The sequence below is a fragment of the Notechis scutatus genome, chromosome Z (assembly GCF_049901735.1).
Source record: "Notechis scutatus isolate UNSWTSFEM ecotype Mainland chromosome Z, rNotScu1.2, whole genome shotgun sequence".
Taxonomy (NCBI): domain Eukaryota; kingdom Metazoa; phylum Chordata; class Lepidosauria; order Squamata; family Elapidae; genus Notechis; species Notechis scutatus.
In genome coordinates, this window is record NC_142025.1 from 137,222,976 (window position 1) to 137,243,283 (window position 20,308).

Genomic DNA, 20,308 nt, shown 5'->3' on the forward strand with positions numbered 1-20,308 from the left:
GCACACCAGGTGGCTGCTCTTCCAGTTTCTGGCACTCTCACACCATGAAGACCAGCTGGCCAGCGCACTGGAACCCAGAAGAGCAACAGGCGACAGCTCGCATACCCGGAGAGATGGCTTTGCACGTCACTTCTGGCATGCATGGCATAGGCTCGCCATCACAGGCCTAGTAGGTACAGAGCAGTGGTGGGATTCAAAAATTTTTACTACCGGTTCTGTGGGCGTGGCTTGGTGGGTGTGGGTTGGCGGGCGTGGCAGGTGAAGGATACTGTAAAATCTCCATTCCCACCGCACTCCAGAGAGAAGGAAATGGCAAAATCTCCATTCCCTCCCCACCCCACTAACCTGCTTTCCAGCTCCCTTCTCCTATGCAGGGTAACAAAAGAAAACCCGGCCAATCAGCTGGGACTCAGAAGGCAGAGAATAGATGGGGGCGGGGCCACTCAAAATTTCTGCTACCGGTTTTCCAGAACTGGTAAGGACCTGTGTGATCCCCACCTTTATGGGATATGTGAATTACATGTAGTCCTTGACTCACAACAGTTCATTTAGTGACTATTCAAAATTACAACCTAGGACTGTTTTTCACAATTACGACCATTGCCTCATTCCCACGGTCACATGATCAAAATTCAGACCCTTGGCAACTGACTCATATTTATGACAGTTGCAGTGTCCCAGGGTCATGTGATTTTGCAACCTTCTGACAAGCCAAGTCAGTGTGGAACAACCATGTTACTAAATTGACAACTGCAATGGTTCACTGAACAACTGTGGAAATAAAGGTTGTAAAATGTGGAAAAACTCATTTAACAAATGTCTCACTTAGCAACAGAAATTTTGAGCTCAACTGTAGTTGTAAGTCAAGGACTTATCTGTGCAACCTTAGTGATAATGAAGCTATTTTTTCTGCAAGGAATCTTTAGTCCAGAAAAGTTTTGTTCAAATAATTAACCGAAAGAATTCTGGGAAATCATCACATGATTTAGAATAATTATACACCACCCAGGGTCACTTCTCATGAAGTGGGCGGCTATATAAATTTGATAAACAAACAAACTCTCCCAAACTACATTGCTTACAGACTTGTGTTTTTAAACCTTAGCAACTTAGACACAGCAAAGATGTGTCGATTTCAGTTCCATAGCCACCTAGCTGGAGAATTCTGGGAGTTGGAAGTCCACACTTCTTAAAATTGCCAAGGTTGAGAAACACTAGAATAGACATTGTTCACTACACAGAACAAGAAAATCAGAAATGGGTGGCAAGGACACAATTCAATTTTGTTTATTTATTAAATTTATATGCCATCCTTCTCACTGTCACACAACTATTGAATCACTTTAAAAAGCCAACCGTGGCTGAAAATTGTAGCTCCGTGTTAATTCTGAAGATATAAGGCTTCTTTTATCTATCCAGCAGATTTAACTTAGAAAGTGAAAAGTCATCCACACAAAACAAGAATTTATAGAAATGCTCACTTTAAGATACAGGAGCCAAAATTTAAAACTTTGGCACCATTCATAAAGATACCAAAATGAAAAAAAAAAACTTTTATAAGAGCAATATGATTTAGATTAAACTTTTTTTCCATGTGCTTCTACATGAATCCAAGCAACTATTTTTAAAAAAAATGGCAATCATGCACATGAAGTATTAGAGCTTTGCGTACACCCCACATTCCTTCTTTTTCTTCTTCTCTCTCTCTCAATATTGCACTTAAAAGCAAAAAGCAGCCAAGTTTTGGAGTGGAGAGAGAGAAGCAGAGCAAGCCAACTTGAAGTTCAAAGCTTTGTTTCCATTGCAAAGAGGTTGATCTGGTATTCTTCTAGGTCCTGGGTCAGGGTGGGCCTTCCTGATGTGGAGTGTTTTGCCGCCATAAAGGGGACTGGGTTTATATCTGTAGATCTCCCAAACCAGGCAGAGGGTCAGTTAAACCTCTGACAAAACGAAAGGCAAAATTGGAAAAGTTTTAGAACCATGTCATAAATACAGCTGTGGTGAAGAAAGAGAGACTGAACAAGAGCAGGAAAAGTCAAATTCCAGAGTCTTCAGCAAACCTCCTGGGCCCAGTCACTTGGGATGCGTCCGTACTGTGAAGGACCAAAAAAATACATTCAGAATTGTGGTTGTAGCCTTGCAAAATATTAAGCAGAAGCAGAGCTAATCAGAATTGCTTTCCCCGCCACACACACACACACACACACACACACACACACACACACACACTACAAGCAATGATGTAGAGAAGGGGAGATATTGTCACTTTGTCAGCGCAGACCAGATTTTCTTTTTTCAAAAAGTTGGGTTACTGTTATTGGCGTAATTGTTCTTCACCCCACCTTTTTATTTCTTATTTTTAAAGAGTTTTGGCTAATCATAAAATTGAGGTCCTGGGAGATGATAATTTACCCCCCACTTTGTCTTGGAACAAATTCCTAGAAATGTTGGAAGGAGAAAATTAAGAACTACTATCCCATACAGATAGTCCTCAACTTAGGGCTGGGTTGCTTAGTGATTGTTCAAAGTGTGACAAACTCCTGCAAAGGTACTGGCATGTACTTATGACCTGGTTCCAAAGTTTCAGTGGCCAATATTTCCCTCACAGTCATGTCGCCCACATTTCATATACTTGGGAGGTTATTAGTTTGGTGTAACGATTTAAGGCATCAGGCTAAAATCCGGGAGATAGTGAGTTCTATGCCGCCTTAGGCATGAAGCGAGCTGGGTGATCTTGGGTCAGTCACTCTCTCTCACCCCTACAAAGGAGGTGATGGCAAACTACTTCTGAAATCTTGCCAAGGAAATTGCAGGGACCTGCTCAGGCCATCTTCCTCCAGTGTCAACACTGATACAACACAAGCATTCCATCACAAAGCCATTCTGCCCTCCTGTGGCCCAATTGGGGAAAGACAGGGCAAGCAAAATTCTGCTTTCGTTTTGAAGTAGGGCCTAAAAATTAAAACTAATCTAGGACTGTATATCAAAGTAACTTAGTAATTTTAATGTGAACTTACACAGTTTTCTGCTTGTGAATCTGTATATTGGGATGGGTAATCTAACCTAACCTGGGGACCCTATTTTAATATGTTTTATATCTTTAGCGCAGACAAGATCTATTTTTGCCAATAACAAGCACCCTGTGAGGATATTTGGAATGATAAGAGGTTGGCTGTCTTAAAGTCTCCCAGTGGCCTCTGTGGCTGAAAGCGAACTGAAACCTGGGTCTCTCCACTCCTAGTCAAATATTTTATTCACAACACCACACTGCTTGGAAAGAGAAAGCAGATCACTTCAATTGTGCAAGATACATCAGTGTCCTCAGGATTGTCCCAATCAGATGTCAGGTTACAGTATGCACAGATGGTACACTCCAAGATTCTAACATCCAGGACAGGAATTTGCTGGTGGTCTTTCATCTCTAGGCTTGCTAAATGCTGATTCTGCTTATTTTCAATTTCAACAAGATGGTGCCATTTCTATATACTTCCTTTTTCTGCCCTGCCACAAGGAGCCTAGACAGAGATAGTGTGATGTCACTGGAATAGCCCATCCAGCATCCCAAGAATCAGCATGGAAATGTTTGTTTTTTGGCAGAGGATATGAAGAAAAATACCCCCCTTTTGCCCTCCCGAGGCTGAAGTGCAACGAAATGCTGAAATAGGTACTTTTTCATATGCAAATCAATGCAGAAAGAAGACAGAATGAATTTAAAACGTGGAAGCATGAAAAACCAAGCAAGCACAACCTGTCAGATCAGTTTTCTGCCTCCCACTAAGAATTTTACCTGAATATCTGTCAGCTCCTTCAGAAACCGTTTTGCAATCTCAGGTCCATTTTCCATTGTGGGGATATGATAATTCTGTGCCAAGAGAGACAGAAACCCAGTTTATATCAAGAGGAACAAAACAGATGTAGGGAAACCAGAAAGTTGGGAATATCCCATGACTCTCACCTTGCCCTGATAGAGAATTCTGTCCACGGGACATACCACACAGGCTGTGCCTGAGCCAAATAGCTCCTTCACCCTTTTCTCTTCCAAGCCTTTAATCAGTTCAGACATGGTGATTGATCTCTCTGAAACCTTGAATTCCCCCTGGGTAGAAAGAGAAGACAAACCTATTTAAATCCTGCTGTCATCCGTTTTTTAAAATGCAGAAAGATCGAATTTTGAATCAAGGCAAATATGTGTCCCAGGATAATGTTACAAGATCGAATCTGGGTCAGTCACTGGGATCAGTTTTTGGAAGGAAACAACAGTCAATTGCCAGCCGTCACTACACCAATCAACCATGTAAGGCACCACGTAAATACAACTCACAGAATAGTCCACATATTCCAGTAGAGAGTGGCTGACCCAGATTGGATCTTGCAATTGAATTTTGAGTCCAATCCATCTATTTCAGAACCACTCCTTGTTTGCACTGCACAGGCGTTGCATGCAAAACATCTCAGAACCAAGCTATCCTATCTTCAATGAGAGCTAAGAAAAACTATCCAAAAACTTGGGGATTGCTGCCAACCAAGGAAGACTAGGGACCAATGGCCCCTGCAGCCTCCTCATCCCACCATTGCCAATTTGGGTGGCAAAAAGGTTAAACATTCATAGTAAAGCTTCCTATCTTGCCAAAAACATTTGAAAATTATCCTGTAAGACCAACAATCAATTTAATAGTTATTGTTATTCAATAGTACAAAAAGGTCAGGAAAAAAACCCCCATCCCATTAGGACAAGGGTCTTCAAACTTGGCAAGTTTAAGACTTGGGGACTTCAAGTCCCAGAATTCCTGAGCTAACATGACTGGAGGAGGAATTCTGGGAGTTGAAGTCCACAAGTCTTAAAGCTGTCAAGTTTGAAGACCCCTGCACTAGAAGCACCAACAGAGCGGGGAAGCATCTGCAACTTTGCATTCAATCTTTTTTTTATGCTAAAAGTGAAGGGTGCTTCAATTGTACAACTGCAACCACTATTCTGACTTGTTTGACCTTCCCCCTCCTGACATCTCCACATCCCATTCTTTGGCCATCTTAGAAATTAGAAAAATGGGAAAACCCAACCTTACTCCCTTTACAATAATTGCTCATTTCTATGGTCCTTAAGTCACCCCACCAAAATGCAAAATGAGACTCTCTCCTTAACTCAGGATTTGACATCAATACCCTTATTTTTATCCAGAAAATTGTTCTCTCTGCTGCTCTCTCAGTTCATTCCAGAGTGCAAGAATAAATACTAAAAAATAAATGTTACAAAATGGGGGGGAAAGCACTGGTTTCAATAAGGGACGTGTAACCTCCCCATCAGTGGCAGAACCACCCCACACTTCTGCACACTCACCCATTTGCGGGCCAAATCAAGAAGGCTTTGTCGTGTCACACCAGGTAAAATTATTCCATTAAGCAAAGGGGTGACCAGCTCCATATCTGTAAAGTGGACGTTATAGTTACACATTTCTAAGGATGGTTCCATGTCATAGCGCCAAAACATTTCCAAAACCCCAAAAGATGGAATTAACTGAGGGGGAGGGAATGCGATTATAATTAAAAGAGAAAATCATGTCTATCAGAAGCTTTAGAAAGCTGAATTGCACGGGAACTTAGTCCTATATAGAGTTTATTTATCAATCCGAATAGCACAATGTTGTCTTTCACTGGTTTCAATGTATTAGTTCTGCACATAACTAACTCTGGATCCAGCCATTAGCTATGTTTAATCAGAGAAGACCAACAAAAAATATGCACTTATTATTTTCATAAATGACAATGGGATAATATTTAATATACATTCAGAGAGAGAGAGAGGGGGAGGGAAGGAGGGAGGGAGAGAGAGACAGAGAGACAGACAGACATAGAGACATAGACATACATACATGATGGATGGATAAAGCAATCAAGCAGGCAAGCACAAAAGGTTAAAGAATCCTAACTGATTAATGTGACTGTTTTTCTTGCTTAATCAGTTTTAATCTGCATAAATTTGCATCTGGGAAACAAAATACAGGCACTCCTTGACTTACAATCACAACTGGGACCAGAATTTCCATTGCTAAACAAGGCAGTTATTAAGTGAGTCACACCTGAACTTTTTGGCCATGGCTGTCAAGCAAATTATCATGTCATTAAGTGAATCATGTAGTAATTAAGTAAACCGGTTTCCCCCCCGTTGACTTTGTTTGTAGAAAGCTGGCTGGGAAGATCACAAATGACAACCACAATGACCCCAGGACTGTGTGACTGTCATAAATACAGGCTGTTTGCCAAGCACCCTGAATTCTGATCATGTGACCTGCAAGGGTTGCAAGGGTGGGTGCCTGTTGTAAATCACTTTTTTAGTACCACTGCAATTTCAAATGTCTGTAAGTCAAGGACCACCTACAAGACTAAAGGAAAAACTCAAACATATTCTTCCTGATGCCCCTGGGTGCTATTTGTGCCATGTTAAGAAGTGACACCCTTTTCTCTATGGCACAAGAAAATAAAGCCACTTGTCATTTTGAGTATGTACTCACATTGAGTACAGTATTAATTTAATAAGTTTTAAAACCCACAAATCCAGAGAATGTTAAGATATTTTTAAAAATTCACCAATGTTGCATTCTCCTCCTTCTCCACTTTCCTGCAATGATGGGTGTCTGCAGGAAAGTGGCAAAGGAAAAATACACATCATGACACAAACTTTGCCTATGCATGCAGTAGCACAATGCAAATATGAAAGGACAGGTGATCTACATTTTGGTGACAACCATTTCATCATTGGACAGAGAGTACTCGGCTTATGACTAAGTCACTAAGAGACTGTTCAAAATTAGGATGGACCCCTCCCAAAAGGTACTTACAGCCCAATTTCAAAGTGGCAATAACCACAACACCACATTTACAGTTATATTATCACATTTTGGACACTTGGCAACTGGCTCGCTTTTATGGCTGTTTACAATGTCCTGCAGTCACATAACCACAATTTTCAACATTTTTTGCCCGTTTCCAGCATTTACTTCTGGTTCCCGGCAAAAAACATCCATTGGGTAAAATGGATTCACTTAATGACCGCAGCATTCAGTTAACAAACCGCCACTAAAGATACTGTAAAGTTGGGTCCAGTCACATGGTGACCCACTTAATGACCACAACAAATTACAATTATAATTCCAGGCTCAATTGTGGTTGTAAGTTGAGGGCTGACTGGTAGTTAGGAACAGATGCCTATGCACGCCCCCCCCAAAAAAAAAAATATATCCAGGTTGAACAATTTTGGATGAAAAACCAAGACAAGATTTTTTGGGTAAATGAAGGAATTTTCTAATGGCAATTTATTTTAGGAGCCAGGAATTAATGTTTAATCAATATGCCGAATCAGCCATGTTTCCATCAAAAGCCAAAACAAGCAACTTGGATCCACCACCGCCCAGAGATAAAATTCCTTACCTCCCTCTTGGTCCTTCCAAAACAAGAAAATATTCATGGTCCCAACTTCAGTGATTTGGTGGTCGTCTCCATATAGCCACAAAACCTGCTGGCAACCCACTTTGGCAGCCTCTCTTTGCACATATATGGTGGGGCCATAGTTGCTAAGGGTGACATAAGAGCAGCACAGTACCCTGATCAGACACAAAGGCCTTTATCCCTTCATTAAAATGGATGCAAAGCCAGCCTGAAGGACTAAAAGGGGAAACAAGGAAGGGACGACAGATGGAGCGTCAAGCATCTCTCCAGTGTTAAACCAAGGGCCTCTGCCTTGATGAAAAGAGGCAGCCAACAAGGCTTCCCTAAATACCTGGCTGAGGATTCCCAAACTCTTCTCCTCCTCAAAACCTTTCCTCCAATCAAGGCCTGGTTGTGGTTACTCTATTCATCGTACTTGGGAAAAATGGACCACTATTTAAGTATTAAAACGGGGTGGAACATCGATAACCTGCCTTTGGCAATCCTCAGTTTTTTTTCAGGGTCATTAAAGACTCTACAACAGAATAACTGACTTGGAAGGGACCTTGGAGGTCTTCTAGTCTGACCCCCTGCTCAGACAAGAAACCCTATATCATTCCAGATAAATGGTTGTCCAATCTCTCCATAAAAACTTCCAGTGTTGGAGCATTCACTACTTCTGAAGGCTAGTTGTTACACTGATTAATTGTTCTAATTGTCAGTAAATTTATCTTAGTTCTGAGTTGCTTCTCTCCTTGATTAATTTCCATCCATTGCTTCTTGTCCTGCCATCATTGCCTTGGATAATAGGTTGACTCCTTCTTTGTGATAAACCCTAAGATATTGGAACACTGCTGTCATTCACCCCTTTTCATACCCAATTCCAGCAACCATTCTTTATATGTTTTAGCCTCCAGTCCACGAATCATCTTTGTTGCTCTATCAAATTAAAATATGTCGCCAAATAGCAATTTTCAGCGGTGAAAAATTTTCCCCTTTGAAATTTAAAAAAAAAAAGCTAAAATATATACTTTAAGCTTCTGCTAGAGTTAGGGGAATGACTGTATTTTGAGTAGGATGCCTATTACGTTTTGACCCCTAACCTCTCCAGTGTCACCTTATCAAAAATTTCCTGCAATCCTCAATGATTTTTTTTTTTAAAGGCAAATTCTCGTCTGAAGGAAAATGTCCCATCTCTACAAACTAAAATGGGCCTTGCTCTATCTATACGCCTTCCAGAACTGTGGACTTCAAGACCCAGAATTCCCCAGGCATTGCCAAGAATGTTAGGAGGTGAAGTTCGCCCATGTGGAAAATGTCCAGGTTAGGAAAGTCTGACTTAAAACAGCCTAGCTTTTATTCAATCATTTCGGTTAAAAAACAGAAGCCCTGGACTTACCCGCCTACTTTGCAATTGCCAACTCCACCTATCCAGGCACGGACAAATCGGGGATCAGCCAAGAGGGAAACGGGATTGAAGCTGCCGGTGGTAAAATACGGACCCACAGGGCCCAAGATCACAAAGAGCAGCGCGTGGTTGGAAATGGAGACCCCCAAGGAAGGCTGCAGAGGGCAGAAGGGAAGAAGGCCACATACATAAGAGGCTGGTCAGCAAACATGATTAGAATAAGCAGATCTATAACGTCTGGAAGCTGAGTCATGACAAGCTGGACTTTTCTTTTTGGTTTGAAGCGGCCCTCCTAACCGACTTGCTCAGGCTGAAGAAGTGACTTGGATGAGTAGCAAAACCAGCGGTGGGATTCCATTTTTTTAGTCAAAAAAACAACATGGAATATTGTACTGGCAAATTATTTCCATGCTCTGGCCAAGGGTACTGGTGAAGCTGACTTCAGCATCTCCAGAAACTGAGCTGGACTGCAAGGAGATTCAACGTTTTTAACACTATTCGTGTATCTCCACCGTACACCTAACTGGATTGACTTGCTACTGAGACAGAGCTTGACCAACATGGTCATAAGTCGTAATGGTCATAAAATGTGTTGATCATGTGACCAATGCAATTTTACACCTTTTTTTTTTTTGCAACAGTCATTAAGTGCCCACTGCTTAAGGTGAAAAATTAAATTTAAATTAAATTAAGTTAAAAATTGAGTGGTGCAGTAGGCTAGAGGTGGAGCTCTTGCCTCCCAATCAGGAGGCTGATAGTAGAGGCAGATATTTCTCTCTCTGGGCACAATGAGAATATATCTACTGAACAAAACTCCACACTGGCGATAGAAAAGGCATCCGGCCATCTGTTAGCTCCATTCAGTTGCCCAGACTCCACCCCACAAAGGATTATGGGGTCATTAAAAGGTGGTGATGATTAAGCAGCCACTGCTATCATAAAGCAGCCACCACAGTTGTTAAGTGAATGCTGCAATCATTTGGTGAACCAATGGTTTGCTATAGGTTTTGGCAGTTTTGCCAAAAACTAGAAGTAAATACCAGTTTGGGGCAAAATCATCATAAAACATGGTCATATGACTGCTGGATACTGCAGATGGATGTAAATGCAGCTCAGTTGCTAAATGCCCAAAGTTTGGTTGGTAACATGACTGGGAGGGAGCAGGGGGGCAACCATCAGAACTTTTAAACTGGGTCAAAAGTAGCCCTCTGATAAGTCCGTCATAATTTCAAAAGGTCGCAAAGTGACTGGCCATAAGTCAGGAACTATCTGTAAAAACGTAGGGCATGTATCCATACATGCTAATCTTGGTTAGTTTTAAGTCTAGCTAGGTTTTATTGCTTACAATGTGCACACCCAGCGTATTTGATGGGTGTATGGAGTACATGGTTAAAATCCATAAAAATGGTTCTGAAATTAGTGAGTTAAACAAGAAGGGAAACGAGAAACAGGAAATGGAAACGCAAGACTGGTGGTATTATTTCTGTCACCTTGTTCTGATGAAAAGGGATCAGATTTTGGAAATCAGAGGGAACATAAACAAGGAAAGGACACCATTTAGAAATGGCAACTCCGTTCAGACGCAAGACACAAGAACAGTTTTTTCCCGAAAGCCATCACTCTGCTAAACAACTAATTCCCTCAACACTGTTCAACTATTACAAAGTCTACACTACTAATCTTCTCATCACTCCTTATCACCCATCCCCCCCCCCCCACTTGTGATTGTATGGCTGTAACTTTGTCGCTTGTATCCTTACGATTTATACTGACTGTTTCCTAATATGATTTGATTGCTTATTGTACCCTATGACTATTATTAAGTGTTGTAACTGATGATTCTTGACTCTTGGTGTATGTATCTTTTCTTTTATGTACACTGAGAGCATAAGCACCAAGACAAATTCCTTGTGTGTCCAATCACACTTGGCCAATAAAGTATCTATTTTATTCTATTTAAATAATTGTTAAGGTTAAATTATGGAAATCCATAGACGTCTGCTGCCTAAAATGTCTAAAATTGGAAGCATTAATACCCACCTCGGTGCCAATCAAGATGGGGCGGATGTAGAGACTGGCTGTGCTGGAGTCTGGGACCCAATCTTGGTCCACCCGGATCAGCTGCCGGATGCATTCGAGCAACTCCGACTGATCAAAGGCCTGCAAGAAGACAAAAACACGACACTCCTGCTGTTTGTCCTTGCACAGAGAATAAAGAACCCTGTTGCAAACCTTAAAAGAGCCAGCTAGATAGAACAATGCCCCATCTAGTTTCTAGCATCCCTTCCTCAATGGACACAGGGAGGCACATCTGGGAAACCCAGAAGCAAGACGTCGTAGCCACCAGTGCCTTCTCCACATCTTTATTCAGAAGCATCTGACTCCAAAGGAAACACGCTAACTGTCCTAAGGGATAGCAGAACAATGTTTTTTACTCCCTCCTATTGGGTACCACAAGAAACTATTTTTCCCTCCACTTCATAATGTCTGCTCTGAATCCTAGACTCATTCCTCTCATCCCCTGATATCCCCATTCACAGAAAATATTAAGAAAGGGTGAAGGTTCGTTCTTGGAGTTTGTGGGTTGGTTTCCGAACATTTTGTTCCCAGGTTAGGTAACACCTTCAGCAGAGTTTAGGGGATCTGCTGAAGACGTTACCTAGCCTGGGAACAAAACGTTTCCAACCCACAAGCTCTGAGGATGAACTTTCACCCTCATCCCACAGGCGAGAGCTACAGGTATTCACCACTATTGCATATTAAGAGAAGTTAAAAGCATTGGAAGTTGCCTCCTACTGAGCAAACGATGGAATCACCTTGATTAAAATATGTTTCATACACAGGCCACTTCTCCATACTCATATACCAACTACCTGGTTGGAAAGATGATTTCAGGAAGCCAAACAACAGGAGTACACTAAATTGGGGTCTATTTCAATGGGTCCCCCAAGGTTGCAGGGAGAAGCTTGACCCAGTCTTTCTTGAAATATCTCGGGCAATTATTCTCTGTCCCTGGCTACTTCCTTTTATTGAACTCAGGTTAAAATCTTTTCATATCGGGGTTCCGCAGATGGCCTCGGGGAAAAAGATCATAGCTTAAGAGGTAACTCACCCAGGGCAAGAAAGAGCACCAGAAGGTGCTCCACATACTCACAGGCAAGCAAGCTCGAAGGGAGGATTGTAACATGCGATCCATGTTGAGCATGGGACGAAAAAGCCGGATGCGCTGATCCGAGCCCCGGAAAGCTTTCATTCCTTCAAAAAGCTAAATAAGGAGAAGAAGAAGGGGAGATAAGAAAGCAAAGTGAATTATGTGGCAGAGATCATGTACTGATACATGAGCTGGACTTAACCTTTAGCAGGTTAATGAAACAAGCAGAGGCTTTGTTCACATGACCTTATTATGATGCAGAGATGGGCAATGAACATTTCCCCTACAACCTATTTTGGCAGATCCCAGACCTTTGAGACAACCATGATCTGGATGATTGAGAATTTCCATTGGCATCCCAGAACTCTCTCCAACCATGCAAACAGAGAACACTGTTCCACTGCGCCTCTTTGATCTGGCAGAAAAAGAAAAACCAATTCCCAGCCCTAGCATTGTCATTTGCCCATTGTCTTCTATCAGGTTTCCTCCACCCCCTAATGTTAAATACTTGGTTTAACATTCCCAGATTATCCTATAATTATTTCCCCCTGTAACCCTGAATCACAAATTAGGCAAGCCCACTGTAGCTTAGACCCTAGCAGCCCAGAAAACTAATTGGATATGTCCACGAAGTCATTAAGCTTCATCTCCCAGATTTTACTCCTATTGATTTATGAGGTGCAGTGAGACTTTCCTTCTTAAACACTTGTATAATCCAAAATTAATGTGTGAAGAAGCTACATGTCTTCTTCCTGACTTCTAATAATGGTACAACTCATTAGATCCATTAATCAACAAAGATTTCTGGGACTTGAATCTTTATTCTAAGTTATCTTATGAAGAATGACAACTTAACCCAACAATGTAACCTATCTTTTCCCCAATTTGGTAGGTTCCAGATGGACAGGAGTGCAAATTGCTGTGGTCCTCCTGCATCCACATTAGGGAAGACTAATCTAACCTGCCTTAATTCTCTCCCTTTTCAAAAGCTTCCTTTCAATATTTCTCTCTGTGATTGGTTAAACATATCAACCTAAGTTTGCTGAATGGTGTGAATCCAACTTTTGTAGTTTGTAAATCCTAGTCCTGTAGGAGATAACCAGGTTGAGCCCAAGAGAGGGGTCAAACACATCATCCATCTCAATTCTCTTTATGTCCACAAGTGATCTAAGGCCAGACCACCTTGAATTCCTCTGACTCTTATCTACCACTAATTTGGCTTTGATCGTTAGTAGTTCAGCTTCTTGTAGAGAGTAGGAATTTGGAAATGAGGAAGAAAAAAAGAGAATAGAAAATAAAGTAAGATAGATATACAAATAAGATGATGTCAATATATATATATGATGAGAACAATGAGATGCAATGCTAATAAGATATTATCACAAGAAGAGCTGTATAATGTTTATCTGTATCTTAACTCTAAGCTTAGAGAAATAATATTAATGTGAATGGCGTTATAAATGGTGAAGGATGTGGCACAGAGGTGTTAGTGCCCAGACGATACACTGCTTGAGAAAAAATGAAATGTTTGTACTTTTGAAACTGAAAAATAAAAAAATTATTATAAAAAAAAGATTCTTGTAGAGAGTATTAGCATACATTAGAAAAACCCTCCCATACTACACCTCTTACAATACTAGACAACACAGTATCAACAGTAGAGACCTTCACATTTCCAGGTTCTACTATATTACATGACCTAAAATGGACACCTAACATCAAAAACATCATTAAAAAAAAACACAACAAAGAATGTTCTTTCTGCGCCAACTCAGAAAGCTCAAACTGCCCAAGGAGCTGCTGATCCAGTTCTACAGAGGAATTATTGAGTCTGTCATCTGCACCTCTATCTGTTTGGTTTGGCTCTGCAACCAAACAAGACAGACACAGACTTCAACAGATAATTAGAATTGCAGAAAAAATAATTGCTGCCAACCTGCCTTCAATCGAGAACCTGTACACTGCACGAGTCAAAAAGAGGGCTGTGAAAATATTTACAGACCCCTCACATCCCAAACATAAACTGTTTCAACTCCTTCCCTCAAAATGACGCTATAGAGCACTGCACACCAGAACAACTAGACACAAGGACAGTTTTTCCCCAAACGCCATCACTCTGCTAAACAAATAATTCCCTCAACACTGTCCAACTATTTACAAAGTCTGCACTGCTATTACTGTTAATTTTCTCATCACTCCTTATCACCTATCCCCTCCCACTTGTGATTGTAGGACTGTAACTTTGTCGCTTGTTATGATTTATATTGACTGTTTCCTAGTATGATTTGATTGCTGATTATACCCTATGACTATTATTAAGTGTTGTACGTTAAGATTCTCAACTCTTGACAAATGTACCTTTTTATATATATACTGAGAGTACTTACACCAAGACAAATTCCAATCACACTTGGCCAATAAAGCTATTCTATTCTATTCTATTCTATTCTATTCTATTCTATTCTATTCTATTCTATTCTATTCTATTCTATTCTATTCTATTCTATTCTACTCTACTCTACTCTACTCTACTCTACTCTACTCTATTCAATAAACTTATATTCATTTGAACTGCCTGGATTCCTGATTTCCTGCTCTTGACCATGGTATATACTGCATGTATGATCAAAACCAACTATAGCCTAGATATGAGGGCCATCTCTAACCTGTCATACTCCCAATTCTTCCTTTAACCCTGTGACCTTCCTCATATGTCACTCAACTGGGCTCCATCTACTCTTCATCATCTTCCTGTGGTCTATCATACATCAAGTCCTAAGACGTAAGAACCCTTTCCAGCAAAACAGAAGGAGAATGGAGGGTATTTATCTGTAACTCTTTAGATGGGAAACCATTACCTCCACTGAGTAATGCAGGGCTGAAGAGGCTGGGTGAAGAGAGAGATTCTGGAAAGGTTTGATGTGTGGTTTTCCCCAGCCATTTTCTTTGCTCCACTCCACGGTGAGCATATGGTCCGTGAAATTTTTCCCAAAGATCAGCTTGCTGGAATCTGGTTTGGGCTTCAGATGTTTGTTCAATTCAATCTGGAGATCTGAGGCCTGGAAGAAATGCAGGGTCATTGACTTTCTCCCCACCCAATGTCAAATTGAAAATTGAAAGTTACCCCAAACATGTGGGCTTATATTCTACCCACTTCACCCACAATATGGAACAGATTCCCCCTCAATGGGATGGGATGGGATGGTGTGAAATTTTCTCACCTTGAACGTGGTGCTGAAAAATCTCTGAGGAGCAAAAAGTAGAGCATCTGCAACTTTTCGTCTCAAAACCTAGAAGGAAGTGGGAAAAGGATTAAGAATCTAAATGAATATCTGCCTCCGGAATAGAGAAGCAGTCCTGCAAATATCCTTTTCTAAATTGCATGACTTAGCAGCTGTGCCTGAAAAATGTCTAAAGCAGAGGTGCAGGTGTACTTCTTGGTTTGTTTGTCAATTACCCTGGAGCTTTTCCCACTTTAGGGAAAGAACCATCATAAAACTAAGCACATGGCTTTCCTGCGTGCAAATGACCCTCAGACTGAAATCTCCTTCTGGTTAAAAATCATTTCAAACAGTTGGCTGGGAAAGACGGTTCTGCCCCCAGTATCTCTGGTGAAGAAACATAGTCAGGATGGACACAGTGAGCAGATGGTCCACTAGCTAAATTAAACCAGGACATTTAGCAAAATGGCTAATCATTAATGCTGTTTTCCAACCCACGAACAAGCATTTGTGTGCCCAGTTCTAATTTCAAAAGACAGTGATTGGTTTTAGAAAGCTGCTAGAGGAAAATGCCAGTGGGCAGACAAGAAAACAAAAAAACAAATTGCTTCATTTGGTTTTCATTGATTCTCACCATGGATACTAAAGATCTGGATTTTATTTTTAAGTTTCAACTTCTTTATGGGTTGTGATTAATTAAAAAGGTCAACTAAATTATGGGCAATCGCATGCAGTGCTATTTTTCCTTTTTGTAACTGTTGGGGCCTTCACTGACGAAGACTGCTGAAAACTGACAAGATGGGTTCCTGCCATTTTGAGGCAGGAAATATGTAAAAACTATAGTATAGGTCCTAAAACAGTCAAATCATGGTTTAAAAGCACACAAACAAACAAAAGAACCTTCAAAGCTTACTTACTTTCTACAATGTCATATGGCAAACTATTTTTCCTTCCCTGTACTTCAAGCTTGAGTGTCTTTCTGCAGTAAGTATACTGTGTCCACCGCATTTCGCTGGTGTACCAATTTAGTAGTCAACAGGCCACTGGTGTGATTTAGAAACCTCCCGTGTTCAGATCAATCTCACCAAACCAGGGTTACTTGCAGCGAACCCAATGGAGCTTCCACCTTCACAAGAGAATTGGATTATAACCTCTAAGAGCTTTCTTTAATTGTTACCAAGGAAAAGGAAAAATATCTCCAGGCATTCCTGGGGAGGAAGGAGGTACATGTGGAGAAACCCTGGTCTGCTAGGCCAGTGTTTTTCAAACTCGGCACAATAGCAATATGTCTATGGAGATTCTCAGTCATCCAGGTCATGGTTCTCCCAAAGGTGTTTTTTCAAGAAGCAACTGGACTTCGTGGTTTTTCTCTGAAGACATTTTGCTTCTCAGCCATGAAGCTTCTTCAGCTCTTCAGCTTGGATGAGAAGTGAAACATCTTCAAAGAAAAGCCATAGAAAGTCCAGTTGCCTCTTGAAAAAGCACTTTTGGAGCAATAACAGTAGCTCTTAGAGTGCTTTACAAATGTCAGCATATTGCCCCCAACAATCTGGGTCCTCATTTTATTGACCTCAGAAGGATGGAAGGCTGAGTTAACTTTGAGCCAGTCAGGATTGAACTCTTGGCTGTGGGCAGGTGGTCTTCAATATTGCATTCTAACCACTGTGCCCCCATAGCTCACAATACATGGATTTAAAGTATCAGAATTGCCCAGCCAATGCTGTGCTAATGTAACCAAAGGCCACAAATTCATAAGACCCTGATTTGACTCTGAGCTCTGCCACAGGTTCCTTAGATGCCTCCTACAGAGTTGACTTTCAGCTTGGCCTTTCCCACAGTTATAACAGAGGCAGGCCTTGACTTACGACCAAAACTGGGACCAGGATTTCTATTACTAAACAAGATGGCTGTTAAGGGAGTTGCACCCAATTTTAGGAACTTTGGGAGCTTTTTTTGCACTGTTGGCAGGAAAAACCAAACATGCAGATTTAGAATAGGCAGACCTGGCTCAACAGCTATGCCTGTGAAGGGAATCTTGGTGGACTATCACTTAAGGATGAGCCAGCACTGTGCTGCAGATGCCAAAAAAGCCAATGCAGGCTGCATCAACAGAGGGATAGCATCAAGATCAGGAGATATGATAGTACCGCTATATACTTCACTAGTGAGGCCACACCTGAAATATTGCGTCCATTATACAAAAAAGATGCTGAGACCCTTTGAAAGTGTGCAGAGAAGAGCAACAGGGTGATAATGAGTCTGGGGACTAAATGGTATGAGGAACAATTAAGGGAACTAGGTGTGTCCAGCCTATGAAAGAGAAAGATTAGGGGCAACATGATAGCTATCTTCTATCCCAAAGGGGCTGTCACAGAGAAGAGGGGCTTGACTTATTCTCCAACAGGCAGAAGAACAAGAAACAATGGGTAGAAGCTCATTAAAGAGAGATCCAATTTGGAACTAAGGAGAATTTCCCTGAGAGTAAGAACAATTAATCAAGGGAACAGTTTGCCTCCTGGAGTTGTAGAGGCTCAATCCCTGGAGGTTTTCAAGAAAAGATTGGACAACCATTTCAGCAGGATACTCTAGCCATCATTTCTTCATTTGCAAAAATCAAGCATTTACTCTTAGAAAACACTATGACTATTACCTAATTTCCTAAAGCTCCATCTAAAAAGACCACTAGAAATAGAAGTGATTCTCCCCAGAAAGGCATGAGAAGGGATGAGAAGGGTAGCAATACAAAAATTCGGTGCCGAGAGTCTCAGTGACACAATTGCCTTCCTGCAGCATGAGTTGTTCGGGCTAAAATCTCTGCACCGATATAAACAAGAACCCAACATTCTTAAGCAAACAACTTCAGTTAATATGTAATCCACAAAGACAAACAGGAGGGGCTGATGGGAGAGTGGTGGGTGACATCCCATTCTGGTTCTGTTGTGGGAAGGGGAGACTTTTGTCCGGTTCTGTATTATTCGTCCTGCCTGGACCGAGATGGAAACCAGCAGCACAGTTTTTGGAAGAACAGCCTTTGCCCATTTTCACTGGCAAGGCCCATGCACAAAAGGGATGATTGACAAGGCAGGCGTGGGAAACGTATTTCTGCAAAGATGAGTTTCTGCCAATCAGAGGCCGGAGCAGATTCCCCCCCACACACACACACCTCAGTCCGGACTGAACTTCAACCCCGTTGAATCACAACTGACAAGCGCCTGGATGCAAACTCTATCAGAAGGAAGAGGCTGCCATGACTAGAATGTTCTCTTCGGAAAAATAAAACGGCAGCTCTCACTGGCAACGAAAACAAGGAAGACAGAAAAGGTAAGTCTGCATAAATCTGGGAAGCAAAATCATTAATTATATTTTCTCTTCCTATCTGTCCTGTCCTGCCTCAATCGGGAATTGTGCAATTTATTAGAAAGTGAGAAAGCAAGAAGAGCTTCAATGCTTATGCAGAGAAAATAAAAAAACGGTGCAAATAAAAAAATGCTGCAGTGAATTCCTAACAGTAATCAGGATTAATTAACAGTAATTAGAGATTACAGGACTTCCCAAAGTGGCTAGGCTGGTTGGAAATGCTAGGAGAAATTGTCCCAGTTCATCTAGAGATTATATCATTGGAGCAGAAGGTATTCAAGGGTTAAAATAAGCTTTAAAGTTAAAGGGTGATGATCTCCCCACTCCTAAATTCCAGAGCAGATGCAACTGTAGGATTCATACCGTGCACCTCCGTTTCTCAACCTTGGCCACTTGAAGATGCGTGGACTTCAACTCCCAGAATTCTCCAGCCAGTCTTGCCAGTTTAGGAACTCCTTGCTTGCTGGGGAATTCTGGGAGTTGAAGTCCACGCATCTTCAAGTGGCCAAGGTTGAGAAACACGGCCTTACACTAAGCTCTGCTTTAACAGCAGTTAACAAGCCACAATTTGCTGAGCTCACACATCACATATGATGCTGTAAGTGACAAACCATGGCTTGGAGGTCGTAATAGCCGTGCGGACAAAGCATGCAGAGACAATGTCAAACAGTTCACATGATGGCTGAGGGCGGTTTATGACATTCAACCAAAGAGTACCACGATGCCTTAATTAAACTGCTTAACGAAAATATATTAAAGCTACCCTGGATTTTGACTGAATACATTTAACAGAATAACAGAGTTGGAGGGGATCTTGGAGGTCCTCTAGTCCAACCACTAGGCCCTATACCATTCCAGACAAGTGGCTGTCCAGTCTCTTCTAAAATGCCTCCAGTGACAGAACACTCACAACTTCTGAAAGCAAGTTGCTCTATTGGTGATTATAATGGATAAGCTGAAACCAGCTGACTCAAGTTTATCTATTCAGTTTCCTTGAAAAGCAGGGATTTGAACTCTGATCTCCCAGCATTGGTGAGTAAAGTCCAGTCTTCTACTGAGATTAGGTTGGCCTGCAGTTTTTTGAACGCCCACCAGAGGAACTACAAAGCTGGAGTGACAACCTTCGGGGCTGAAGTTCAACCCTGAGATTTTTTAAAAGATTGCAAGGGGGGGAATCTGCCACAGCTTCACTTACCTCCCAGGACTGTTGGTGTGAAGGAAAAAATAGGGAAAAAGAAGCCACTATGTAATTGCCTGAAGGAAAAGCAGGATAAACTCAAATATATAGACAAACTGAGAGGCATTAAGGCAGGGGTATCAAACTCAAGTCCCGGGGGGGGGCGGATCTGACCCACAGGGTGCTTAGATCCGACCCACAGGACTGGCCTGGAAATAGCAAAGGATTGGTCCACGGTGCCTCTGCTAGAGGCAAAAAGAGGGTGCAGGGGGGCCGTGGGCGGCCCCCGCCTGCCCGTTTTTGGCCTGGACAGCCTCCTGCAGCCTCCTGCCAGCCAAAACAGGGCACAAGGGGGCCAAGGGCAGCCCCCACGCAACCCGTTTTCAGCCTGGATGGCCTCGTGCAGCACCCTGCCAGCCAAAACGGGGCCCGGGGGGCCTAGGCAGCCCCGCCCATACTCCGTTTTGGCCGGCAGAGTGCTACAGGAAGGCGTCCGTCCTGTCTCCTCCCCCCCTCCCCTCCGCTGGCCCGCAAAGGACATCTATAATGTTGATCCAGCCCTCTAAGAAATCCAG

The 20,308-nt window shown here is 41.9% G+C and overlaps 1 protein-coding gene and 2 long non-coding RNA genes across 6 annotated transcripts in view; 2 read left to right on the plus strand and 1 right to left on the minus strand.

The window, feature by feature from the left end:
- Positions 1-3,848, plus strand: LOC148129323 (uncharacterized). Its single transcript, XR_015745892.1, has 2 exons — positions 1-169; positions 3,105-3,848. It is a non-coding gene; the product is annotated as an uncharacterized LOC148129323 (long non-coding RNA).
- Positions 1,263-20,308, minus strand: part of BCAT2 (branched chain amino acid transaminase 2) — a 27,531-nt gene continuing 8,485 nt past the window's right edge. For all 4 annotated transcript variants that reach the window (XM_026677450.2, XM_087946797.1, XM_026677449.2 and 1 more), the window contains 10 exons: positions 15,200-15,268; positions 14,837-15,037; positions 11,982-12,092; positions 10,868-10,987; positions 8,819-8,982; positions 7,423-7,565; positions 5,336-5,421; positions 3,956-4,096; positions 3,788-3,862; positions 1,263-2,093 (listed from right to left, as the gene is read on the minus strand). In XM_026677450.2, coding sequence (XP_026533235.1) covers positions 2,052-2,093; positions 3,788-3,862; positions 3,956-4,096; positions 5,336-5,421; positions 7,423-7,565; positions 8,819-8,982; positions 10,868-10,987; positions 11,982-12,092; positions 14,837-15,037; positions 15,200-15,268 — 1,152 coding nt within the window. In that variant the 3' untranslated portion in view covers positions 1,263-2,051. The remainder of the gene's footprint in view (positions 2,094-3,787; positions 3,863-3,955; positions 4,097-5,335; positions 5,422-7,422; positions 7,566-8,818; positions 8,983-10,867; positions 10,988-11,981; positions 12,093-14,836; positions 15,038-15,199; positions 15,269-20,308) is intronic.
- The window catches only part of LOC113418537 (uncharacterized), a 12,917-nt gene continuing 10,704 nt past the window's right edge, over positions 18,096-20,308 (plus strand). The window contains exon 1 of the long non-coding RNA XR_015745888.1: positions 18,096-18,520. This is a non-coding gene — a long non-coding RNA (uncharacterized LOC113418537). The remainder of the gene's footprint in view (positions 18,521-20,308) is intronic.